Source organism: Canis lupus, chromosome 7 (assembly GCF_011100685.1).
Source record: "Canis lupus familiaris isolate Mischka breed German Shepherd chromosome 7, alternate assembly UU_Cfam_GSD_1.0, whole genome shotgun sequence".
NCBI classification, from domain to species: domain Eukaryota; kingdom Metazoa; phylum Chordata; class Mammalia; order Carnivora; family Canidae; genus Canis; species Canis lupus.
The window spans coordinates 12,700,301-12,727,952 of NC_049228.1; the positions used below are offsets into that span (position 1 = coordinate 12,700,301).

General features: G+C 41.8%; 1 protein-coding gene across 1 annotated transcript; it reads right to left on the minus strand.

Moving 5' to 3' along the window:
* Positions 1-3,804: 3,804 nt before the first annotated feature.
* LOC119872662 lies at positions 3,805-5,632 on the minus strand. The gene is made up of 2 exons (XM_038541764.1): positions 5,239-5,632; positions 3,805-4,691 (listed from the first exon to the last, which is right to left on the minus strand). The coding sequence occupies exons 1-2, from the start codon at positions 5,567-5,569 to the stop codon at positions 4,576-4,578; spliced, it is 447 nt and encodes a 148-aa protein (XP_038397692.1). The 5' UTR covers positions 5,570-5,632; the 3' UTR covers positions 3,805-4,575.
* Positions 5,633-27,652: the final 22,020 nt, after the last annotated feature.

The following is a 27,652-nucleotide window of genomic DNA, read 5'->3' on the forward strand; positions in this document are numbered from 1 at the left end:
ATGAGATATAGTATTTATCCATTTGCCCATTGACTACTTCCTCTACAAAGTTTCTGTCTCAGAAATAGCCTGGAAATTAAATTAAATCTGTCTCTTGCATGATGCTCCAGAATGATAAATGTATGTACTTTTTTGGGATTTCATATTTGATGGTTGATACTGCTGTCTTATGTATTTCAGAACGCTTTGTTTCAAGTGACACTCAACTCAAAATAGTTTTAGCCAAGAAGGGATTAATTTATTGACTCATTTAACTGTGAACTTCAAGTTCTGATTTCAGGCATGGCAGGAACTCAAGTAATATTGTATGGGTTCTATCTTGCTATATCTCATAACCTTCCTTTGTTATTTGGCCTGGGTATGCTTTCTGGCTGGTTTTCTCTATGTGGTGGGGAAGGCAGCCCTCACAAACCCAAACTTAAATCCTTATGCCTATAGGAAATGAAGGCCTATATAGGAAAGGAAGTCCCTCTCTCTAAGATACATATATCAAGTCTGAGAGAAGACCCTGATGAGGCCTGCTCATGTCAAAGTACTCTCCTCTATGATAAAAATCTACTCAAACTTTAACATATGCACATACCATATGTATCATTTGAACTTGTTAAAATGCGGGCTCTAATTAAGCTTACTTTTACATCTGTTATATAGATAACTTAATTCCCAAGGCCAGGAATTAATAAAACGTGCTTCATACCAAGGGGGGAGATGAGTAACAACCCATGAAATAAATAGAAATCAAGAAACTGAATGAGGCTGTTACTTTTTTTTTTTTTTTGAGTCTGTTACTTAAAAAAAGATTTACGAAAATTAAATAATTGAGATTCCTGAGTAATAAATTTAAGTCTTGAGTAAAACAGCAATGACTTTCTTTTCTCCTGGGAATAAACCAAGAGGAAAAAGAGGCATCTCAGTGTTGTTACTTAATCTTATCCAAATAACAGTTGTAGCAATTTATACTATGAGACTGCGCACAGTCCCATTATATTTTCATAACAATTCTGAGAGGAGACTTATTTGCAATTCTGTGCTGTCAAATGCATATGGGCCCCCTTACTCTGAGCAACAACCTGTTGCCTTGCTCTGAAAACCAGGAATATGGCAGGTCAGGTCCCTAACTTGCTCCAGTGTAGTGAGAGAAACCAGGGAGCTTCCGCTGGTTTAATTCTTGGTTGTTAAAATGGCTCTTTCATTTTGATTCCCTGTGTCTGGCCTGTCTCCACTTTTTGATCTTTTTTTTTACTGGTTTTGGATTTCAGAGATTAGATATTTTGGTTCTGACACTGGCCATAAATCTAGGCCTATGTTCTGTGCTATTGGTTTTACTTGATAAAGTTTCCATCTCCTGAGTCTGTATATGACAGGATCTGGAAAATCATTACTCAAGTCAGCTTTCACTCAATTGCTTCTTCCAGTTCATTTTTAAATTCTTTTAAAAAAATCTGTTAGTTCTAATATCGGTCACACCAATTTTGATTCCAGATCCAACATATCCATGATTCATAATAGTACAAATAATGATGACAATGAACAAGATAACAAAACAAACTTTTATCGAGTATTCCAGGCACTCTTACAAATACATGACATATATTACCATAGTTAATTTTCTTAATAATCTTAAATACTTCTCTTCATTTTACTGATGGAGAAATCAAGGCACAAATTATGGACAAATGAATTAATTTGTCCAAGCTCACAGTGATAAAAAGTAGTAGAGCAAGTAGTTGGTTACGGAGCTTCCTAATACCAAGGAGAAAAATATGCTCTATAGTATCTTAATATTAATGACAATAATGATAATTGTTTATTATGTGTCATACTGACTTTCCATGATGATGATGAGGATGAGGATGATGATGATGATATAACATAATATAGAACTATTTGGTTTCCAAAATTATTTTTCTATGCCTTATTTCTAGAACAATGTCTCTTACCTGGAATATGGATAAAGTTGGGGGTTGGCATGGGGACCATTAAAATAAAAAGACACATGTAGACTTGGGACCAACTGTCTAACAGGGGTCACTATTTAGAGGAGACATGCCCTGTGGGAGAAGATTAGAGGAGGAGGCATCAGTTTTATCTTTAAACTGGTAGACCGTGCTCTCAGCATAGGGAAGTTGTTGGGTAAACACACCTTTTATTAAGTCAATATTTGTTGGCTTTCAAGCAATTTATCAACATTTGTCCTTTCAACTGTAAAGAATATTGTCGCTGAGGGAAGTTGTTTTTTTTTTTTTTTTTTTTTCGATGCAAACACACGAGGGTTTATTTACAAGCTCCAGCTTAGGTCCAAGTATACCCGACACAGCGGAGCAGGGACTTGGACCCTGAGACTAAGAGGTGTAGCAGTTTTATAGGGGCCAGTGGCCAATGGGATACGCAGATAGTTGCACAGTCATGTCGGTCCACACGCAGGTGGCCAATCGAATTACACCTTACCCTATAGTATCCATTTGAGCTGGCCTATTACTTTGGTCAGAATTGGCGTGCAGTTTTGGCGGGCACAAAGCAGGGTTACATTGTTATGAGCCGATTTCCAATTAGGGTGTGCCCAGCGGCTCGACTAGGGCGGGGCAGTGCCTTAAGCAATAAGCAGGTTATGTGGGGGTCATACAAGAGGTGGCAGGTGTAGCACAAAATGGAATCAGTCCTGCTCTGCTTCTCCAGGGGTAGGGGATTTTTGTTAAATTTCCTGGGTCCCACATTCCCCCCTTTTTCAGAGGATCCTATGCAGGACCCAATCATGGGTTCAGGTTGCTCTTAGAGTGAGCCAGGGGGAATGATTAAACCAGGATTCAAACCAGCCTTGTTGCTGTTCTCGCTCCCATTTATATTCCAGCGAAGAAGCAACATCCTACGTTTAAGGCAGCACATACCCCTCCCAACCCTTTGTTGTAAGACTAAGTCTAATCCCCTTCTATTTGGAAAAACAACCTCAGACTAGGGAGTCTTGGAGGTGGGAAATAAGGAAGAATGGTGCAGTTTTAGCTTTAGGGGATTGTCCTTGTCTGGTTGGCTTTTCCATTCTGGAACAAAGTCCTTGAGAATGGTGTGTGGGTCAGCTGGCTGGACGTGGGTGTAGTGGACCCAGGGAGTAATCCCGTCGACCTTGAGAGCATTGGGAGTGGTCAGGATCACGATGTAAGGTCCCTTCCAGCGAGGTTGAAGTGTCTGGTGTTGGTATCTCCGCACGTACACCCAGTCACCTGGCCGATATCAATGGGGGCCCGGGGGTGGCCCAGTCTCATAGAGGGCCCTCAGCTAAGGCCACACCTGCTCATAGGTTCGTTGTAACATTTGGAGGGAGAAAAGAAGTTGGTGATCATCAAATTCAGCAAGCACCTCAGGTTTTAAATTGGAGATAACAGGTGGAGGAAGACTGAACATGATCTCGTAGGGAGTCAGTCCCATCTTATATGGGGAGTTTTTTACTCTATATAGGGCGAAGGGGAGGAGAGTCACCCAGTCTCCGCCAGTCTCCAGGGCTAATTAGTTAAGGTCTCCTTTAATGTTCTGTTCATCCTCTCTACCTGTCCTGAGCTCTGGGGCCTATACGCACAATGTCATTTCCAATCTGCCCCAAGTACTGGTGCCACTCCCCGTGTTACCTTAGAGATGAATCCTGGGCCTTTGTCCGATCCGATCCTAACAGGAAAACCATACCTCGGTGCGATGTCTTCCAGCAGTTTCTTGGTCACGGTCTGTGCCGTTTCATGTTTGGTGGGAAATGCCTTTGTCCTTCCTGAAAAAGTATCTACAAACACTAGTAAATACCTGTATCTGCATTTTCCAGGTTTTACCTCAGTGAAGTCCACTTCCCAGTAGGCTCCTGGGCGGTCCCCCCGGAGCCGGGTGCCCGGTTAGATCCATGGGCGGTGGCATTAGTTAACTGGCACGCGTGGCAGCTCGCCGCAATCTGCTCGATCTTTGCTCGAGAGTCTTTAATAGTGATCTTTGCATGTCCTATGAGGTCTTCCATCTTCCTTGTCCCCATGTGAGGACTCCGATGCATTTTGGATAGGCCTCGCCGTCCCAGTTCCTCTGGCAGGATGATGCTGGAGTCTGCGGCCCTCCACCAGCCACGCAAGCACAGGGTCACAGGCAAGCGTTTGATCCAGTGTAAGTCAGCATCAGTATAGTTGGGGGTGTCCGGCAGGGTCGTGCCCCCGGGGTCAGGTCGCGTGGTTGCTAAGACCTGGGTCACCAGAAGGGCCGCCTCCTTTGCTTTTAAATCTGCTCGCCGGTTTCCCCTGGCTACTGGCGTCTGCCTTTTGGTGCCCCGGACAGTGGATGACGGCCCGGGCCTTGGGCAGCCAGAGGGCCCTCAGGAGTTCAAGGATCTCCGTTTGGTTTTTAAGGGTCTTTCCCTCCGCTGTCAGAGCCCTCCCTCCCTGTAAAGGGCTCCGTGGAGGTGAGCGGTGGCGAGGGCGGACCTGCTGTCGGGGTAGATGTTGATTCGTTTACCTTCCCCCGCGGTCAGCGCCGTGGCCGGTGTGACCAGTTCTGCTCGCTGAGCCGACAGTCCGGCTGCCAGTGGCTCCGCCCAGACGGTCTCCGTCTCCGTGGTTAGGCTGCCCCCGGGTATCGGACTCCTTCTCGGACAAAACTGCTGCCGTCGTGTACCAGGTGGCACCAGCATTCGGCAGTGGCTGGTCCTGGAGATCGGCTCTGACTCCGTGCACCTGTGCCAAAATTTCTTGACAGTCATGCGGAAGGGGGTCCCAGTCTGGGTTAGGGAGTAGCGTTGCCGGATTCAGGGTTGTCGGTGGCTTAAATAAAATTCTGGTGGGGTTTAGCATAGGCTCTGATAATGGGTCAGAGGGGCATTGCTGATCCAGCGGTCTGGGGCTGTTTGAGTGCCCCTTTAATAGTGTGTGGGGTGGTAACATGCGGTTCTTCCGGACTTTTTCTATTATAGACTCGTTCTGCTATTATCACTAAGTCCTGCAAGCTCTTCTCTCCAGTCTCTCTACTCTTTGCAATTTCTTTTTAATGTCCGGCGCGGCCTGGTTAACAAAGCCATGATAATTGCGGCCTTTGTTTCCGGGGCTTCTGGGTTCATAGGGGTGCACTGCCTAAAAGCCTCTATGGCTCTCTCTAAGAAGGCTGCTGGACTCTCATCCTTACCCTGCCTCACATCATAGACCTTGGCCAGATTGGGAGGCTTGAGCGCGGCAGCCCGGAGACCTGCCCCCAGAGTCTGGCGGTGGACCCGGGGTCTCTCCTTACCTTCAGCCGAGTTGTGCGCTTTGGGGAGTAAAAAGGGTTTTAGCCAAGGAGGGGAATTCTCGATCATGTCCTGCCAGGCCAGGATGTTGGGCATCTGGTCACGGTGGCCATCTGGTTTGTTCCTGAAGATCACGGCCTTAACCTGTAAGATAATAGGTAGGTGAAAACTTCCTTCTCGGTGCCATCCCACGTCAAAGGTTGGCCATTCTGAAATGCAATAAATTTGGAATCTCTCTCTCCGTATGTCTATGCTCAGAATACGAGCTCTTTCCCTAACATCCGAGAAGTGGGAGAGCATAAGAGACAAGGGTGTGGTTTGCATCTGCCCCATTATGTCCCCCGTCCACACTAAGGCACAGATAGTTATAACAGTTAACAAATAACACGGTCAAATGTACAGTTAACAAGAACACAGTAACGCAGACCAGCGCGCAGTTAACACAGACCAGCACACGACCAGGTAACACAGACCAGAGCGCTAACAGGTAACAAGAACACAGTAACAGACAAACGTTCTAGGGCAGCCGCAGAGACAAGACAGAAAGTAATCCAAAGGGCTGGCAGCTGGCCCTCCTTACAAATGAGGACCCCCGTCCTCCTTACAGATGAGGACCCCCGTCCCCCTTACAGATGAGGACCCCGTCCCCCTTACAGATGAGGACCCCCGTCTTCCTTACAGATGAGGACCCCCGTCCCCCTTACAGATGAGGACCCCCGTCCTCCATACAGATGAGGACCCCGTCCCCCTTACAGATGAGGACCCCCGTCCTCCTTACAGATGAGGACCCCCGTCCCCCTTACAGATGAGGACCCCATCCTCCTTACAGATGAGGACCTCTGTCCTCCAGGCAGGGGTAAGGGACGTCTCCTCAAGACCCCCCGGTCTATGGCCCTCAAGCGCGTCCACCTAAGCCAATGCCGACCTAATACAGATTGGAATTCCTACAGGTTAGAGCTCTCAGAGAATATGCGCGCAAAAGGTGGAAAAAGCTGAGTGCACTCACCACGCGTGAAACCCTCCGGATAGGGTCCTGGGGGGTCTCTCGGATCCCGGACGAGCCCCCAAATGTTGTGCCCAAGATTGTGAATCTGAGAAACCACCAAGGAGCCGACACCGACGCAAACACACGAGGGTTTATTTACAAGCTCGAGCTTGGGTCCAAGTATACCTGACACAGCGGAGCAGGGACTTGGACCTGAGGGAAGTTCTAATGAGCACAATTTCCTAATTCTTTTTGCCCATCCAGGGGCATTTCAGTATTCTGTACTGATTGGCACCCACGGCCCCTGTTTTGCTGGATTGTTGCTTCATCCAGTTTTGTCCAGACTCTTTGCCAGAAGTATTTCATTAGAATTTCCAGAGGTGGTTCCAGGCATAGGTATGTTTCAAAAGCCACCCAAATAATTCTGATGAGCAGTCCTGGTTAAGAAACACCGTAGTAGAATCACAGAGCCAGAAAGACTTGGGCCAGACCTCAGAGAGATGGAGTGACTGGCCACACCCAACCACAGGGCTCACTGCTGCTTCCTTCATTGCTTTTGTCTCCTGTTTGATTCCTGGGTATTCCCAACAACAAGTGAGAGTAGAGCCCTTTCACCACTACTCTTCTCCCACTTTGCCTTGGGAATGGCCTGAAAAGAGCAGAGCCATTTGGTTTGCCAGTTGGACCAATGTCTATGTGCCTGTGAACAGTGAACCATACGCTCCTTGTGCTCCACTTCAGAACAGATTCTGGCTCCTGTCACAAGAGTGCCTCTCAAGTATTGTCCGTTTGCCTCCCTTGCCCGTTCTCTCTCTATTCTGGTTTACCTTCTTGGAATGGGATTCTCCTTCCCAGTCATTTTTGTGAAATAGCTCGCATTTTTCAACATAAATTTAGACCCCAAGGTAGGAAGAAGTTTATCCTGAATCTGAAAACCTTGCAGTCTGCTCAGAATCTGTAATGTTTGTACCATGTCACACACAGTATTTCTCATGATAGGTGGATCTTTTCAGTGAGTCTTTCTTTTATTTTTGCCTGAATATAGATTAAAAGGAAAGTGGAGACATACTTTCTCATGTATTTTTTACTTCCACACACCACGTATCTTCTTTGATACAAAAGATCTGCCACGGGCAAAGAAGAACATGCATCTTTGAAATATATAATCTATTCCAGCTTTAAAATCATGTGAGTTCCACTCTTGTCTTCACCCAAGAGGCATTAAAAGTCCAAATTTTCCAAAACTCAACTAGAAGGGGCAGGGTACCCCAGCATTTGTTAATATCAGGTATGTAGACTTATATCTCTTACTTATATTTACTCTGGTCAATAATTAATTATCTATAAACCCTTGGAAATAGTTCATCAGGACCTCAACATTTAAGTTACAAAGAAAGAAGAACCGCTCTCCCCGATTCAATATAGCACTGGAAGAGAGTGAGGATGGGGTGAGGTAGGTAAAGGTTGATCATTTCAGCTAAGATTTCATATTAAGACATAGAAGTTGGCATGTGGCTGCTGAAGATATCTTTAAATTCATATTATTTTTAAAAAGAAAGAAAAAAGAATAAATGGGGGGAAAAAAGACAGTTTTTTTTTTTTTCTAGCAGTATTACCTGAACAGGTATACCACTGAAAACAGTGACACATGAAGGTTGAAATATTTCATGTGTGTTGCTGAGTTGTGAGATGCTTTATGGTGAGGCAGTCAGAAATCCTTAGAAGCCAGAACATTAGTAAATGCCAGAAACCCGTGAGGCAAGTATACATTTAAGCCACTCTTCTCTCGAGAGCAAACCATAGTGCCTGTGCTAAGAATTCGATGGTCACACAAGTCACAGAATATACTCACAAAGCCTGGTTCTAAAATATACCTAAGTGGAGATTCTGAAGTCTAATGCTATGAAAATAATAAGAAAGCAAAATATTTTAAAAATACAGTTGCTGAGAATTTTCCACTCAGAGTGAGGCTTTTGAATCTTATAAACCTAGGCCCTTATACATCTAGGCCGTCAAATGTTTGCACATCCTTAGTGTAAGCATAAACTAGAAATAAATGTATTCCTCAGAAGGGAATAGTAAAGGATCTTGGCTATCCTAAGTATTGCAGTTAACTAATGGGGAAGAAAAGAATCCCTTGAAAATCTGTAACTACAATCAGCCCTCATACAGATATGTGATCTGGATTCAACCCTATAATCGCTTCTCGGCCTTTTGGCTAAGATCAAGTGGATTCAACCCTATATGTGTGGCAAAAAAAAGAAACAAAAAACTTTAACTTGAGATTTCAGTGAAAGTGCCCTGGGATCATAATACTCCAGAAAGTTCCTGGCAGGAGCAAACACAAATTGCCTCAAGACAATCTTCGTTTTAGCCCTTCGAAATTCCCACAGGTCAAGATTAAGTTACATGAGTATACAAATATTGCAAAACACACCAGGACATATAGTATCGTAAGTTAGAACCAGCAGAAAAACAAACAGGCCCAAAGAGACTTTAAATGTCAACACAGAATGTTCAAGAGGGAGTTGAAAGTATAATAGGAGAACAAGAGACCACTAAAATGTTCTTTGTAGGTGGGAAAAGAAAAAAACCCACTACTAAGGAGTGAAAAACAAAATCATTAAAATTTAAAGATACATAAATTCAACAGTAGGCTTGACACAACATAAGGGAAAATTAATGGAGTAGAAGATAAATATGAGGAAATAAATTTCCCTGGGATTCAGGAAAATGAAAAAAATATTTTTAAGACCCATAGAGGATTTTTTAAAAAAGAAAAAATGTGATGTAATCCAGCTTTGGGTTCAGAAATTGATGGTATAAAGACAACTGAGAAGAGTAGAATATTATAAGTTAATGGCTGAGAATTTCCCAGAATTGATCAGAGGTACCAATCCTTATATTTAGGAAGCTCATTAAATCCCCTTCCACAGTAAATTAAAAGAAATGCAAAATTAGACACATTGCATAAAATTGTAAATGGAGGACGGGGTGGACAGAAGGGGGGTAGGGAGGAAATCTCCTTAAAAGCAGAAGAAAGCAAAGGAAATTAAAAATATAGTTCAACTGGCATCTAAATTTTTAATAGCCAGGTATGCAGTGTCATAATAATTGTAAATTAGAACCCACTGAAACTATCTCTTAAGAATGAGAGCAACATAAGGATAGTTTTAGGTAAACTACAACTGTCAGAATTTGCTTCTAATAGACCCTCATAAAGGAAGTAGTTTGGGCAAAAGAAAAATGTTCCTAAAGTTCTAAAACATAAGGAATGGAGAGCAAAGAAATTGGTAAACCAGTGGGTAACTCTAAAAGTCTACTGAAAGTATAAAACAATAATGTTTAATCCCTTAGAATAAACACTAGTGTTGAAGTTAGGAACAATATGAAAATAATTCAAGGATACTTAGAGCCTATATTTTGTTAAAATAAGTATGCATGTTAAATTGTAGGGGAATGCTAAAAAACAGAACTATAGTGCCTGGCTTCTAAGCTGGAGAGGGAAGAAAAGGAATATAAAAATCTCATTCATTGAAAATCAGAGTCCCAGAAAAGACAGAACGGAAACTCAATATTATAGAGACAAGTCTATATATATCAGTCATCATGATAAATTTAAATGGAGTAAACTCTCCATTTATGAGAGAAAAATTGGCAGGCTTTATTTAAAAAAAAGAAGAAGAAAAGAAATTCATCTACCAGGTAACAGATACACCTAAATCTCGGGTCACAGAAAAGTTGAAAGACTAGAAAAAGATTCAGTTATTAAGACTTCAATAAATGGTAAAGAGTTTCTTCATAAGGTCATGGCAATTAAATTTTTTTTTGTTACTTTGAGCCATGATGAACATCACTGTCCATTGTCAATTTATTCTGTTGATGGCATTGCTTACTGTGAAATAATAAACATTTAAAATACACACACATTGGGATGCCTGGGTGGTTCAGTGGTTGAGTGTCTGCCTTTAGCTTAGGGCATAATCCGGTTCGGGAACAGTGCAGGGACAGTCAAGTAGGCATGTCCCCCTGGCTCCGCCAGTCAATGGCACTCATGCCACGCTTGAACTCTGGAGCTAGTGACCAAAAAGGTGGCAGAGGCAACTGTGTCAGGTGATGAAAGTATTTGCAGCAACATCAAGTTCAAGAGTAGCACATTCACTGCTTGACTGCGGCGCCAGGAAGTTCCCCATCAGACCAGTCCTGCGATGTGATGTTGGATGTTTTCCTGGACCGTTACCTGGAGCTAGGTGCTCTGTGAACTGGCCTACATCCTCCAACAACAAACGCACGCCTGCTGTGATGTTGCACTCACAGTCAGCTCCTCTTACTAGTCACTGAGAATCCTGACTGCTACAAAAGATGCCATCTGTCACCGCAGAAACAGTTATTACAACATCATTGACTAGATTCCCCATGCTGTACCTTACTTTATAACTGCAAGTTGGTGAGAAAAGGAAACCTTGGTGCACTGTTGGTGGGAATGTAAATTGGCGCAACCGGGTGGAAAACGGTACAGAGTTTCCTCCAGAAATAAAAAAAAAAGAAAAAAAGAAAAAAAAGAAATATCATAGAACTCAGCAGTCCCACTTCAGCTGTTTTTGTTATCTAAAGAAAACGAAAGAAGGGGAAAAATCTCTCCTAGGGGCTTGCTTCAGGCTTTGCAAGCTGGGACCCCGTCACTTTGATCTTTCCTGCAAAGAGAAGGCGCCTTTCTGAATTGTCCCATTTTGCCATGATTTTAACTCCTCCATTTTCCAGCAAAATGTGAAAGATCAGGATCTATGGTCAGAACTATATCAAAGGTAGAAATAAACAGAGGCAAAGAATACTCCATACAAGGCAGACTTCGGTTTTCAGAATTTTGTAAAGATGGTGTAAGAAGAAACTTCAGGGGCGCCTGGGGGTGGGTTAAGCGTCCAGCTCTTGGTTTCAGCTCAGGTCATGATCTCTGGGTGGCGAGATGGAGCACCTCGTGGGGAGGCACTGACTGTGTAGCTTGCTTGGGATTCTCTCTCCTTCTGCCCCTTCCCCGCTCATGCTCACTAAGAGAGAGAGAGAGAGAGAGAGAGAGAGAAAAGAAAAAGAAAAAAAAAACCCTTCAGCTAGGGCTCCTCCTTTGTCACCTGAATTTTTTCCTGAAATTGAGTCCTATGATTGCACCTCGACCCAGTATTAGTTTTCTTAAATACTTATTCATGTAATTCTTTGTTTAATGCCTACCACCCTGGAAGCCTGTAAGCATCAGGAAGAAAGCAGAGAAAGTGCTTGTGTTGTTTTCTCTAATGCTCCACATGCTCAGAACACAATAAGTAATTGAAAAAAACATTCTAAGTTAAGTGAAAAATAATGAGTGAATGGAATATGGTAGGAGCAAAAATTTAAAAAAAAATTTTTTTTACTATGCTATTGACAATTTCTTCTTTCCTCAATTTTCCCCATTTTCCATCAAATGACCAAATCGAAGAACTGTTAAGGCCTTTGGAGTGTGGAAATTTGTGGTACTAGGTCTGATCAGTATAAAAAAGTATCTGAAAAAAATAGTAAAATAATAACTTTAGTCTGAATGGTTTTAAATATAATGCCAGAGAAAAGAGCACTTTAAAATATAACGTAGTTGACATGGCTGATTGGGAATGAAGAATTATGTATTATGTTTCCCTATCTCTAAACCAACAGGATGACTTTTGATTTATAGACAGGTTTAAGATTCTCATTCAAAATTCAATTATTTTCACAAAACATTGTTAATTAAGTGGCTTCAGAATGTCAAGATTTTACATCTCAAATAGGCCCTCTCTCAGGAATTTCTTTCAGGATGGCCATTAAATCTTCCATATTTAAGGATGCTGCGTAGTAGGCACCACATTCGTTAGTCTCATAAATCTTCCATATCTGAACGACAGATTAATTTCCAGAGCTTTCTTCTATATGCTTATCTAGCAGTATCTGCTCTAACAAACCTGCCTTTCTTTAGGAATTACTCTTTTTTCAGTCTTTAAATGAAATTTCCACTTTTTGCCAGGACCTTCTTAATTGAACAATTCATCTGCCTGGACAGTGCCTATTTCTTCCTCTTCTAGACTAATAGCTATTTGGAACATTTACTTCAAAACTTTTCTTGATATTCATGCTAAAAGTGGAAGAGTAAGTCAAATCCACAGTGGGTTTCCACGACTGACATTGTAATGAATGTATGTGATGGTGGGCATGATGGAGACAGGAGGATTAGCCTTTGTTGAACATCGCTGCAGAGGGACTATCTTCCACGTGGCTCCCCTAGATCCAGTCTCCCCTCATTTCGGATTCCTTCTCCAGCACTCCACTCTTTCACACTTCCGGCCTCTGCCTGAATGAACAATCCTGAGCTAGTCTCCTGCAGGGCCAGAGGCATCTGGAGCTTTCTCCATTCTTATTAATCTATTTTTATGGCATAAACTTGATGGATTCATTTTCTAGGAGTGCTATTAACAAGAACCATGACCTGGGGTGCTTAAATAACAGAAATGTATTGTCTTAAAATCTGGAGGTTAGAAGTTCTAAGGTCAAGGTGTCAGCAGGGTTGATTCCTTCCGAGCTCTCTCTCCTTGGCTTGGAGGTAGCTGTCTTCTTCCTGTTTGTTCATGTAGTCTTTCCTCTGTGCTGGTCCGCACCGCATCCTAAACTCCTCTTTATAGAAGGACACCAGTCATAATGAATAAGGCCAACCCTAATGACCTCATATAATCTTAATTACCTCTTTAAAGGTCCTTTCTCCAAATGCAGTCACATTCTGAGGTACTGAGGGGGTTAGGAGTTCAGGAATTTTGGGGCAACGTAACTCTGCCCACAGCACTCTATCTATATCGTGCTTCTCTGGGCTTCAAGAGTTGATTTGTGAATCATAAAAAATCAGAACATTTGTTGCTTCTTCTGTCTTTGCCTTCATCAGAGAACAATCTTAATTTTCTTTGAGAAAATGAGCAATAAGATTATGCATAAAGAAGAGCAAAAGGGGTACTATTTTAAGACAGTATTTCACTACCTTCTAAAATTAATGACCTCCATCACATAGGTGCTGACAGTGTCAGCTTATGCAGGAGGGAGCAGACCCACAGAGTTTAGGTCAGGCGCACAAGGTCAGGGGGGCATGAGGGAGGAATGTCTGTCTCTGAAATCCAAGCTCCAATGATAAAAGTGGCCGTTCTCGGTTTAAATTGGGCAAAAATGTTTCCGTATATTTATATGCTATTATAGTCTCATACTGCTTATAGTTAATGGAAGAGCAATATCAAAAGAGCAAAATGATGGCTTTCTTTGAAATTGGCATAATAATAATTATTCTGTCCATGGTCAGGTCCTCTTAATGCCATAGGGTACTCAGTGAAGAATTAATGAACCTCATGTCCCTTCCCTGTGGTTCTAAGGCCTTTGATAGAGCAGGTCAGAACAGGGTAGGAGAGAAAGTGTTTCCTCTGCACTGATTAGAGCAGAGCCCAGGCCACTCAGATCTGTAGGCCCATTCCTGGGAGAGAGAACCAGCCACGTTAGACCCAATATCCTTTGCCATGTTTTTCTACTCCTTACAAAACAGTACTAAGAAGTAACAAAGGGAGTAGGTATACAAGCGACTTGGATAGAAAATAGTTTCAATAAATGTGGAATTATTTTCCACATTCAGGGAATATTTTCCTTTGCAGAAAGGAAAAGGAAAACGACCAATCTAATAATTTTGATGATGATAATCATAATGACAATGAAACGGTGGAAATTATTACCATGTGTTAGGTTTTGGGCCGTGCATATAATTCTATTAGTGAGTTAAAAAAAATGATCTTGACAGACCCATTGAAATGGAATAAATCACAAAATTAATTAAATCTATTTGTTGTTATTCCTGGCAGATTTTATTTTTAGATTTTATTGGTAACAAAATAAGCAAGTTTATTCATAAGAAAATAAGTTATTTATGTGAATTCCAAGTCACATAAATTTCTTGTGTCTTTCTTTTGGAACAATGAAGAAAATATCTGTTGCTACTTTATTATTACCTTGTTAATAATTAAATTTTAACCAAGAGGTTGGAAAGAACAATTTAAGGCAGTGGCTTATTTGCTAGACCAAAGGGGCCTGGGTGGCTCAGGGATTGAGTGTCTGCCTTCGGCTCAGGTCGTGATCCTGGAGTTCTGGGATCAAGTCCCGCATCAGGGTCCTTGCAGAGAGCCTGCTTCCCCCCTCTGCCTGTGTTTCTGCCTCTCTCCCCATGTCTCTCATGAATCAATAAATAAAATCTTTTTTAAAAAAAAGCTACAGGGAGAGGAGTGTAAAATGAAGGTGAAAATGTGGGAAGGAGCCTGGGGATTCTGAACCAAGGGCTTGAGGTTCTGGAACCATTACATGGGGGTTGATGGCTTGGGCTCAGTGATATAACAATAGGAGAGGAGAAGGGTGAATCAAAAGAATATTATGGAGGAATAAGATGTGACCATCATCTCCAGCACAGATGAATTAGAGAGGGGTTTCAATTGCAGGTGTTCATGTGCTTTAAAGAATTTTTTCCAACGTCAAACTTGCAAAACTCAGATAAAAGTTCATAAAGGAAAATAATGCATTTAGCCAAGATTTGTTGGGTGTCTCTTTTGTGTCAGCCCAATGCATGCATCCACAAATAAGAGAGAGAGAGTCATTGGCCTTATTTTATCTCATAGTCTTGTGGAAGCTGTATCATCTTCCTGGATATCCTGATGAATAAGACAGAGGTCTTCAACTGGATTACTACTCTGGGATTTTTATGTTTGAATTAAATCAACGAGGGGGTTTGCTCTGTTCTCTGAGGTTTGCTGTTACTTCTGAGGTGCAGAAGAGGAGAAGCACTGTCTCCAATCCCACCAGGGATGGTGGACAATAGTGCCATTCACACAGCCCCAAATTACAGGAAGCTTTTAAAAAGAGCTCACTGGGGACACAGAACATCAGATTTAGGACAAATACCTTGCTTTTTTGGTGAGGTAGAGCATCCATTTCTTTTATGCAACAGGGAGCCAGTGAGCTGAAGAAGCAGAGGACAGACAAAGGGGAGAATAGAGGAAAGTCTTCCTTGTGGTGAGGTCCTAGTCTTAGTATTTGTTTAGTATCTCAGTGCCTTGGATTTTAGCTTCCTCCTGGGACTCCTTCTTTTGTCCTTCCTCCCTAGAACCACAGTTCCCATGACTGGTCATCATCTCCTCCCACGAAGTAGGTCCCTCTGAAGCCACTGCATCTCGGTTGTGGGTTTGCTGTCTGCTGGCACAGCCCCTGACTTCCTCCTCCATCGTACTGGTGTGTGGTTGCTGCCTGGGTTTCGGCCCTTGTTTGGTAAAGAAAGATTTAGGGAATAATCCTGAACTCATCAGAGCCCTTCCTCTTTTATATTCCGTTTGTAAAGACGCTGATTCTGGCTCAGTGGGATTGTGGAAACTGTGATTAATGATTACTGTGTGTGTAAACCATAAAGCTAGAAGCTGTATTTGTATTGGTTGAATAATAAATTCCCCACGTTTACCTTTAAGATCATGGGAAGCAAGAATGCTAGTTGAAGTATCAAGCAGAAATTGGGAGATGACAAAGTATCTGTAACAGTGAGAACCACCTGTCAAGGCAGATAAATTGAGTAGGTGGGTGCAATTGGGCACCTGATGAAGACTGTCAGATGCTTACCCAGGGCACAGGGTCTAAACGCTGGACCCACAGGCCAACTTGTGGTCTTAGAAGAATGAGTAAATACTGAGAGTAAATATTTGAGAAACCCTTTTTAGGATGGAGCAGCTCCACGGTCTGCTCCCTCTCAGAATTCTGTGAGGAGTCAGTGTTCCTTCCACTCCCTCCCTGCTTGAGCCCAGAAACTCTACTCTGCTGGGACCTGTCCCGCCTCCCCTGGGGGTCTCTAGCCTTTCACAATTCTAAAGTCTAAGCTTTGTTTCGTGCCCTTGTTAATTAGAGGTAGAAGAAAGAAGGAAGAGGCTTCAGCTTTCCCTTCTCTGCTCCTCTAAATAGCCCTAGGGCCAAACTCTCCCATTTTGGAAGGAGAAAGGAACTTTAATTAGAGTTTTGAAATGCAAATCCAACTCACTTTGCTTGCTGCAATGTTGCCTTAATACTTGAGTTTCCTGTCCCAACGCTACCCCATGGTCTTCCGATGGCAATTTCCCCCTTTATACTTCGGACTCGAATGCATCGGCTATTTTATTCATTGATTTATTCAATTTAAAAACAAAAATATTTTTAAGTAACTGTATTAGTTGAATAGAAAAGCAGATAATGTCCCTGATTTTAGAGAAGGAAATTAGCAGATGAACCAGTAAGTGACATCAAGTGACACAGAGGTCATTAAAAATATATATGTATAGGATAAAATAGAGACAAAAAGAAGAAAGGCCAGGCATCATAGTTAAAATGACCTTTGGGTGAGTTTTGAAAGTCCCCTAAGTCAACCTCAATGTCCTCTGAGTCCTGGCTCTAACACTGGGGCCAAGCCAGGCCAGGCCAGACTTGCTTCCCATAACAAAGTCCCTTGGCCTCTGGGATTAATTGTTCTTGTCCACAGAGTAGCAAAGAAACACCACTCCAACGTATTTGGCTCTCTTCAGCTTGAAGCTTTAATTAATCAGGTTTTTGCCAGTTTATCATAATATGAAACAAGCATCCGAAAAACATTATAGTAGAATGGAGAGGCACATTTCTTTTCTCAGAATTCACAGAAGATTGAAAGCTTTAAGAGGCAGCTTAGAACTGAGCTTTGTTTACTTAGGCTTCATCAAGTTGAGAATAAGGATGCCCCACTGCCATTAAATGCAAAAACAAATGTCTGCCTTTCTACTGGCATTTTAAGAAACTGGCATTCAGCGTGTTTTGGGGGAATTGACATTGGGTTTCATTTTCAGCATCTCAGCACCTGTGCCTCTAAGTGTTGTCTGGTGATTAGACAGTCACAGTGGCTTTACTGAAATAATTTTTCAATCAGATTTGGATTACCCAATATTATAGGATATATGATACTCTTGGTCATAGAAAAGAAAATCATCATACCCTGAGATTGGGAAGTAGGTCTTTTTCAAACATTTGATGCATTTGGCCTCAATATTTTCCCTGAATTTGGCAAAGCTTTTAGAAAGACAAAACAAAGGTTGTCATAAATAGACAGATGGCTGTCAGTGACCCAACAATAAAAAAGTTTTAGGTCAAGAGCAAAATCATCTTGAAAATTTTTCTCAGTGCTCCTCAACAGTTAAGTTTCCCAAAGACACATTCTGTTGGACAATTTTAAGTGTGGCTAGGTAGAGATATTTTATTACTATTATTCAAATGCTATCCTCTTATTTGACCCTCATGTGAACTGTATGTAGAGGGTGCATTACCTCTGTTTAATGAATGATGAATTCAAGAGCAAATGAAATTGGTGGCTTGTTGTGTCTCAGACAGGTGGCACGGGGCAGACCTGAGATTGGAATACCCCAAACCCCCATGCTTTCCATGATATGACACTACAGTTGTTCAATGGATATTGTAGGCTCCCTGAAAACAAATGATTATTTTTAGCATTCTTCTTTCTTATTCTATAAAGTAACACTCTGGGAGTAGATGGTTTGATTTCCTCAATTTATGGCAACTCTACCAAACAAAAGCCAAAATACAAAACTATCAAATCCCAGTGACTAATATTTTATGGCTTTAGAACTGAGTATTCTCAACGACTATGAAGGACTGGATTTTACCCTACTTGCAAGTTAGGAAGTTAGCCCCTTGCAGTTCCATAGTTGTTGGTAGAAGACATGGATTCCTCGAAGCAATTGCAGTAGCCAGAGCATCAGTATTTTTCATGCCATTTCTCCAGACCTCGATTCTTATTGGGTGATTCCGAGAGGGCCAGGTAACCTGTGTATGCCCTGGGTCACATTACAGGCGGGAACTTCGAGTATAGAAAACACAAATCCTCCATAGTGGATAGTAAGCATGCTTGGCATTGATTCCAGAGGGAGACACTCTTTCTAATTTTTTTCCAACTATTCATGATACAAGCTTCCCTGAAAAGGTAGTCTATAGTGAATGGAAGGTAAGCAGCTTACAGGATGGTAAACAACGTCCAGAGAGAATAGTCTCCCAATACACACTCTCCTTCTTTATATGTCAAGAGGGTTCTGCACTCTATCCCAATGTATGAGGAGGGAAGTTTCCCCCACATCATCTATCAGACACCAGCCGAGTGTCCTCCAATTCAACTCAATTCTCACACCATCTACCTGGAGGTGGCATCAGATTCCACAGGTTCAGGGCCAGTCCCACAAGACTGCCCCTGTTTCAGATGCCAGTCACAAGCCCGTGTTGTAACAGATGCTTCTGACTGGCTGGCTATAAATCAGAGGTTCCTATAACTCCCTCCTTGGGTTAATTTGCTCACAGAACTCAGGAAACCCATCTAATCACTAAAATTGTGAGTTTATTACAAAAGATATTAAAGGATACAAGTTGATAGCCACACAGAAAAGATGCATAAGACAATGTACGTGAGAAGGGTGCCAGAGTTGCCATGCCCTCTGCAGCTGCTGGCAGCACCTCCACGTTCACCAACTCAGAAACTCTCTGAACCCCCCTCCTCTGAGATTTTTATGGAGGCTTCATTACAGAGGCATGATTGGCTAAATCATTGGCCACTGGTGATTGATTTAACTTCCAGCTCCTTCCCCCTCCTGAGCAGTAGAGAAGGATTGAAAGTTCCAACCCTCTGATCACATGGTTGGTTCTCCTGGCAACCAGTCCTCAACTTTAGGTACTTTCCAAAAGTCGCCTCATTAACATGACAAAACACACCTTTGTTGCTCTCATCACTTAGGAAATTCCAAGAGTTTTTGGAGCTCTGTGCCAGAAAAAAGACAAAGATGGAAAATATATTTCTCATTTTAATCACGGTATCACATATGTTTATATGATCAAGCCCCTCCTTCCCTCTGTGGCCTCAAGTAGAGATCCTCCCAGCCTTACTTGCTCTGCTCCCCTCACTCCAGTCCTTTCTCAGCTCCTGAGTCTGCCATGCTCCTTTCCTTCAGAGTCCTGCTACATGAGTTCTCTCTGCCCAGAGGTATCCAATCCCCACTATCAGCTCCTTATTCTTCAGGTCTCATTTTAAACTTGCCTTCTTCAAGGAGACCTCTGACTTCCCACCAATTCTCCCAATGCTTTGACTGGGCTGAAATTCTATCTTACGTACACGCTGCCATGTTATCTGGCCTTAGTTTCACAGAAGCTGATAGAAGATGTGAGTCTCCTTAGTCAGAGGCAAAGGTCTATATGACCACAGCCCAACAGGTAGAAGAGATATACAAGTCCCCCAAGTCTCCCTGGGGGTGATGTAGAACACTGGAAGCCAATTCTGTATACACGATGGGTTTGCCTCACAGCCAAAGAACCTGAAGCTGAAGAAACCTTCTAAAGGGGACTTCCAGCAAACCTGCCCATCCCCCACTATGGAGAGAGACACTGTCTTTAATGTATTATAGGAAACACATCTTCCCTACACTCCAGAGGGAGGCACTATCTTTATCTTCTGAGGCTGCTTATTATGCTAACATCCTTGAAAAGAAACTATGGCGCCAAAGCTGAGGTAAGGAGTACATAAACATGAGAGACCCATGCAGATTGGTCTCCCAACACCTCCTCACTACCTCACTTAGAGTATAGTAGGTTTCTTTTGTTATAAACTCTTATAAAACTCTTTTTTTCTCAATATCACTTATTTCAATTACGCTTAACCAAGGATTACTGTAATTATTTGTTTAATTTATGTCTTTCTCACTAGATTATAAGTTCCACATGGGTAGAGATTTTATGTATTTTGTATCCTAAACACTTAAATTATAGCAAAGCTTAGAATGGTGAATGAAGATGGTTGGGGCCTACCTAATGGCTTGGAACCTCCTACAAGAAGCCTTCTTTCCAGATTCTCTGGGTATTGGTTTGGTGTCCTGTGAGTCCTGTCACAGCTTGTGTTTGGTCCTTTCAAAGCACTCTATGTGTAATTAAAATGATATCTTTATTTCTCTAACTCATTTATTAGACTTTGAGCTTCTCCGCAGCAGAGTCTCTTTTCTTCCCCAATGGTGAGAACCATGTCTTGCATAGAGTAACAGCTTAATGAATATGTGCTTTTATGTGTGCAGATCTAAGGCTCCACATTCCAACAGTCTTAAACATACATTAAACTGCTTTTTCTGCTCATTTCCTAATGTCCTGCACCATTTTGATTCAATGTGTGATCCATACTTGACCCAAAGAAGATAAAAGTAGGTAGCTTATTTGAACAGCAGCAATTATTTGGTTTGGGATTAACAAAACTTAATTGAACACAATTGCCAGCTTAAGATGTTTTCCTTATATGTCTGACATTTTTTAGCTAAAAATGATCACTGTGAGGGGCACATGGGAGGCTCACTTGGTTAAGTGTCGGACTCTTGATTTCGGGTCAGATCATGATCTCAGAGTTGTGAGATGGAGCCCCACATCCATGCTGAGCATGGAGCCTGCTTGAGATTCTCTCTCTACATCTCTCTCTGTCCCTCCTCCATCTTTCTCTCTTAAAAAAAATTAAAAAAATGATTACTGTGGTGTTTATAATATTGAATTCAAACTGTCTTATTTTAATAAAATTTTAATAAAATAACAGAATAGCTCAGTTGAAAGTGCATGGACTTTTAAATACAAAAACTAGGTATCCGATTCTGATTCAGTCATTATGAATTCAAGGAAGTTATTACCATTCTCTTGTTTTCTCAATTCAAAAATAGAAATTGTCATATTTATTTTATTGTGTCTAGAAATTGACATTACATTTTTATTGTTTTGTAAACACATCTATGCCCCTTTCCTTTTTAACATTTGAGAATTCTTTATCTTGTGAGTTTTGGTAGGTGGCAAAGACCTCCTTCACCTTCAAATCTGGACTGGACCTCGCTACTCGGCCACAAGGACGTGGCAAAGCATCTGCCAGTCAGATTCACCAGCTCCAGTGTTTGACTCTGTGGCTAGTGACATAATAGATGCACTCACAATCTGTCCCTTTCTGTCAACACGAGCAGGAGCCACGATTATGAGGCTTAGTTCTTGGCACAGAAATGACGGCGATGTGCCCAGGGTTTGATGGTGGCAGCAACCTTTTCTTCATCACATCACATCACTTCAGGTCTGAGGTTCAATTTTGGGCATTGTTCCTGGGAGCTCAGCCTCAAGTCCGCTTTCCTAGCACTCCCAGCGATTCTGGGAACTACTTGATACATCCTTAATCTCATTTTCTGTCTACTCAGTGAGAGTCTGCTTCTGTTGCTTGAATCTAAAAAACCTCAAGTGGATACAGTGCTCAGAAGACGTGGTAGCCTCAGCCTCTGTCGAGCCAGTGGCTTTGAGAGTCAGGCTGATAAGCTCAGGTCAAGACTGAGTTGAGAGGCTGCCAACAAACCCAGAATTTGGGGCCTTCCATGCCTGATGCTCTGAGCATTGAACAATTATTTGGGTTCAGAAAAGTGGAAATGAGGCAGTCGTAGATGATTCAAGCACACACATAGGTTCTTTCTTTTTACTTTTGTCTCTGATTTTTGGTCTAAATGCTTAGAAAAGATTCTTATTTATGTATTTATTTACTTTAGAGAGAGAAAAAGAGTACAATGGGCAGATGGAGAGAGAGAGAAAGAGAGTGAGAGAGGATCTCAAGCAGACTCCACACTCAGCATGGAGCTCGATACAGGGCTCCATCCTGCAACCCTGAGATCATGACCTGAGCTTAAACCAAGAGTAAGACATTTAACTGATTGGCCATCCAAGTGTGTCCTAATGCCCAGAAAAAAATTCTCTTTCACTCATTCACCAAGAGAGCATAGATCAAGGTGTTCAGTAAGTATGAAATGTGGTTCATCTAGAAAGCAAGGGGCATTAAATAGATAAACAAATAACAAGGGGCAGCCAGTTTGAGGGACATACCAGACACTCAATTGAAATGGAGGCATTTTAGAAAAGTTCTCACATTTACAAAACTTTGGCTCCAAAGTAAGGCATTATTTAATTATAATGTATCTTTTGGTGGAAGTGTTTAGGTTCTCTCACCATAAGTATTAAACTCTTTTGTGCAGAGTTAGCCTATAATTTTGCTTTTAAAGACCTTCTAAATTTCCCTTAAGCTACAAAGCTATAAAAAAAAAGTCCTGTACAATATAAGCTTAGACAAAAAACAAGGTATAATGTGTCTTTTAGGGACTTGGGCTTAGAGTCATGAGGGTCTGGTTTCTGCTCCCCAACCTGCCCACTCCACAGCTGTATGATAGATAGCTGATGATTAGACTCTCCTTGCCTCAGTTTCCCCATTTATGAGTGAGTCATAATCCCCGCTTTACAAGGCTGTTTTGAGTACAGAACACTCAAGATCATGTATATTAAAGCCTCTGCCTGGAGACTGACACAGGAGGTTCTCGAAGAAGGTGACTTGATTTTGATTTTGAAATTATTCTGATCTAACTGAAGCTGATTTTATATGATGAAAAGGAGAAATGCTAGGTTCTTCTATATTGCAATTAATGAAGATTTTTCAGGAAATTGCTCTTTTTGTTCTTGATATTTTCTCATAGTGTTAAAAAAAATCAGCCAAAAATGATTGTCCCAAATCCTTATTACAAAAAGGAATCTTTTTTTGGTTTGTTTTAATAGGAGTAGTAGGACTGGGGGCAAAGGGAGTGAAGATTCAGATTATGATAAATTAGGGCTACAGAGGCCTAAATTTGCTGCTTTGGGGTGGAGAGAAAACTGCGTGGGAGGTGTAGGGCAGCCAGGAGGAGGAGCAATCCTTCATTATGTCTCTGTTTTCTTCCACCAAGCAGCAACACTAAGCATGCAGCCTGTGTCTGCACTCCTTCCCTATCTTCTCTCCCACACATGTGCGGGAATGATTTGCTCTCCTTCTATAGAGATTTGCAATTACTGAGGGTCCGAACCTGCAGGTGCATAAAGAAAGAGTGCCCTTAAAGAGCTGACTGCCTCTTAAAACTCCCCTCCTCCTTTGAGTATGAAGGATTGAGAGATGTGGGTGTTACACAGAATGTCTTGCAGAGGAGAGGGGGGATTTGTTTGTGCTTTGATGTGCAGCCAGAACTCTTTGTAAGGCTTATCATTGTGTGATGTTGGCCTGAAGCCTTCGCTTGATAGGGGCCCATTCCCAGCTTCTCCTGCCATGCCGCTGGTGTTGTTAAGCACCATCTCTGGAATTGGGAGACAGCTTTGTGACAGCAGTGCCTCAACGCACCCCAAAGTCATTCCTTCTGCCTGCCGAGTTTCTACTCAGGCTTTTCAACTTTCCTGACAGTCTCTTGTCAGAACATTCTCTTGGAGAATGAGGTTCTTCATCTCCGGTCTGAAATTCTAATTCTAAAAAAGCAAAAGTTGTCCAAGAACCTCAAGGGAAGTCTTGAGCCCCAGAATCTGGCACCAACCTTCAGGCCTGTAGTTAGTACCTTGAGCGGAAGGTGTTTCAAAAGTATGTTTACCACTTACTTGTGGCCCAACCTGACACACCTGTGGACTGACTTGCTTGTGACAGAGGTGGCTTCTCTGGGAGTCCCTCACCAACATCAGGCAGCTTTCTGTCTTCAGCCCTCTACTGGTTTGACCTTCAGACATTCTAACTATCTGGATGCTCAGTCAGAGTCCACACAGCTCTGAAGAGTTCAAGGAGAGGAGATGCTTCTTTTTTATGGCCAGACCATTGAACCCACTTTGTCTGTCCCTCCTGGACAGCTCGTATTTGATTAATTTTGCTGAGCCTTGGTTTTCTCATCTCAAAAACCGGGAATAAGATTTTCAATGTTGCAGGCTTGCTTTAAGGATTAAATGAAATAATGAGATAATGGTTGGAAACCACTTGACATGTCATTGGCCTTGAGTTTCCTTCTCTTCGTGTTTATAATGACTGTCACAATTTGTCATCCTTAGGGATGATCCCGCCATCTGTTTTCTGTATGGGTCATGCTGCAAAAAAATGGTGCTAAATTATACATAGAAGAATGACACTCAGGACTGCCCAGTAAAAAGCTAATGAGACCTGTTAATGACATTTTTTTTCAACCCTGTGCTTTTGCAGAACAAGAGAAATGACAGAAATTAGGACATGATGGTCGTATCAGCTGAAATGAAAAGAGAATTTTACAGTGCACACTGAGTGCTCTCAATCACATGTACATTATTGTACAGGGGTCACTAGTGACATATTTTGCATATTGACTCTGAACGGATCTAGACCCTTAATTACCAAAAAAGTATTACATTCATTATTAGCTCTCCTGTGTAAGGGGCCTAGAAAATTATGATGATCAGAGGATCCTAGATTCTTGAATTTTCAATCATCAAAGTTTTCTTAAATAAAACCCAATCAGCAATAGTAACCACTGCTTCATTTAGAACATGGAAATCAGTTGCCAGAGGTGGATCCTGACTCTTTGATAATTAAGTTCAAGACCAAAATAGAAAACATCCAAAAGCTTCTAACCAGAGAGTAATTACTAATTGTAACCAAGATTTCATTTGAAATTTTAGCCACATTATACCTCAAACTATGTATCTACCTGATTTAAGTAAGAATATTAAAGATTTGCTTGTGATTTATAGTAATGTGGGGATGAAAAAGGTAACTGATGACAAGTCAAAATTATCTGCATAATCACTGATATATAATCATTTCTGATTCAGAGCCACCTGAGTGACAATTATAATCACAGGTTTTATATTTTCTTAGATGGCCGAATTGCATTGTTGTATATCTGTGGTGTTTTCCAATGGATGGGTAAATTCATTATTAAGTAACCAAAGCTCTGCCTCAAGATTTAGCATATTTAGTAGAAATTAGACCGGGGGTGTGATGGCAGGGAGGGAGGCAGAGGGAAAAGAGGAGGGGGAGGCAGAGGGACAAGCAGACTCCATGCTGAGCACAGAGCTTGACACAGAGTTTAATCTCATGAACCTGAGATCGTGACCTGAGCCAAAATCAGGAATTGGATGCTCAAAAGACTGAGCCACACAGGCGCCCTTCCCCAAGTCAAATCTTGCCAGGAAGATTCTATTGGCTTTTCACATAAAAATACTTCTGCCACTAACCCTCAAATATTATAAAAGCCATTTGGGTGTAGGGTGTCTTGGAAATTATTGGAGACAGAGAACATGCCAGTGCATATGCCTGAATTAATGCAGCACAAAAACAACCCCGTGACTTGTTTCTTATATATTTACATAAAGGCAGGGATATGGAAGTTCTAGACTCACTGCTCTTATTTTGAGATAAACTGTAGTGAATTAGTTTGATTTTTTTAAATTTTCATTTATTTATGATAGTCACACACACACAGAGAGGCAGAGACGTAGGCAGAGGGAGAAGCAGGCTCCATGCACCGGGAGCCCGACGTGGGATTCGATTCCGGGTCTCCAGGATCACACCCTGGGCCAAAGGCAGGTGCTAAACCGCTGCGCCACCTAGGGTTCCCACTAGTGAATTAGTTTAATCAAATGTTTCAGGCTTCTAACTCCTTTGGACTCTCAAACACCCAGCTAGGGTCTTATTTCTGCTGAGCTCTCATCCCAAATTAAGGCAGGCAAAAAGTGATCTGAAAGATTCTCCTTCTCCTTCTCCTTCTCCTTCTCCTTCTCCTTCTCCTTCTCCTTCTCCTTCTCCTTCTCCTTCTCCTTCTGCTTCTCCTTCTCCTCTCCTCTTCCTCCTCCTCTTCTTCCTTTTTCTTCTTCTTCTTCTTCTTCTTCTTCTCCTTCTTCTTCTTCTTCTTCTTCTTCTTCTTCAAGATATTTATTTACTTGAGAGAGAGAGAGCAAGAGAGCACAAACATGGGGAACATGCAAAGGGGGAAGCAGGTTCCCCACTGAGCAGGGAACCTGATATGGGGCCTGATCCCGGAGTCCTGGGACTGAGCCAAAGGCAGACATTTAACCAACTGAGCCACCCAGGCGCCCCCAGAAACAGAATCTTAATAAAGAAGCCAAATCTGAAAAGTGCCATCTTGAAACGTGGCAAATTAAATCTGAAATAAAAAATAAATAAATAAAATAAATCTGAAATAAGCAACAGAAAGCAAAAAATGTCTGTGTCACGTTAACTCTAATTAGATAATCATAATGTCATGATTACGGAAGTAAAGTGTCCCTTTCTGTGGGATATGTAACACTGGGAAGTTTTGAGCATCTCACATAAATTGGAAAGAACTTGGACATGAGTAATAAAAATGAAGGAGCTGGAAGAATTGATTTATGGGGGAAGATGAAAAGAATTTAACAGGGATAGCTTGGCTAAGTGAAGAACAGATCCTTTGATTAATAACTATGCATTCTTGAAGTGCATAAGCACTAAGAAAAAAATCAGTAAGTTTCTGGGTGTGGAAAACATGAATAATGGAATCAATTAAGTACAGGAAAATCAGCTGAATATAAAATGTAAAATATCTATTTCTGGATTTTTCAGATGTGCCTCTTGAGGTACTTTCAATGTTAAATATTTTCTCGTAAAACGGATAAGTTCTTAATATTTTCCATATTTTTTTAAACAAAAGAAGCGAAATCTCCCAAGAGTTTGAAGGGATGCATTTTGCTCACAGAGGCATAGTAGTTAGATTCTGGGGGTCCATGACCTTCAGAATAAAATTTCTTAAATCTCATATAGTTGGTCCTACAGCCACAGAAGGGGTTCTACTCTTTCTCTGGGAAGTTTCTGTCAGGCCTCTCAGAGTTGCCAGGACTTTGACACCCAGTGGTATAGGATGGACCGAATGTACATTATCAGCTCTTAAAAGGTATCTGGTTCCATTAAAATTTATTAATGAAATATGTCAGCCTGGTTATGCTAGGGGTTTGATTTCTGAGACAAATCCACCTGAGGTGGTGAGGAATGAATCCAGGGATTCCAGGATGGCTGGCGCAGTGCTTTAACATACATACCTAGGTCTCTGTCAACCCAACAAATCTTGAAATCCACTTACTAACCATTTGATCTCGGGCAAGTGCCTAACCTTTCTGCAGCTTACTCAGTTTCCTCTTCTGTGAAATATCAAAGATTATCTTTTTTTTTTCTTTTCTTTTTTTTTTTTTAAAGATTTTTGTGGCTGTTTTTTTTTAAGATTTTATTTATTTATTCATGAAAAACACAGAGGAGAAAGAGAGGCAAAGACACAGGCAGAGAGAGAAGCAGGCTCCATGCAAGGATCCTGATGTGGGACTTCGATCCCAGGACTCCAGGATCATACCCTGGACCAAAGGCAGGCACTAAACCACCCACCCACCCAGGGATTCTCAAAGATTATCTTTATGGAGCTCATCACAGTGCCTGATTCCTAGTAAGTTTTCAGTAAGCCTTAGTAATTATTCTTACTGTTACTAGCTCTGCCCTTTACCCTGAT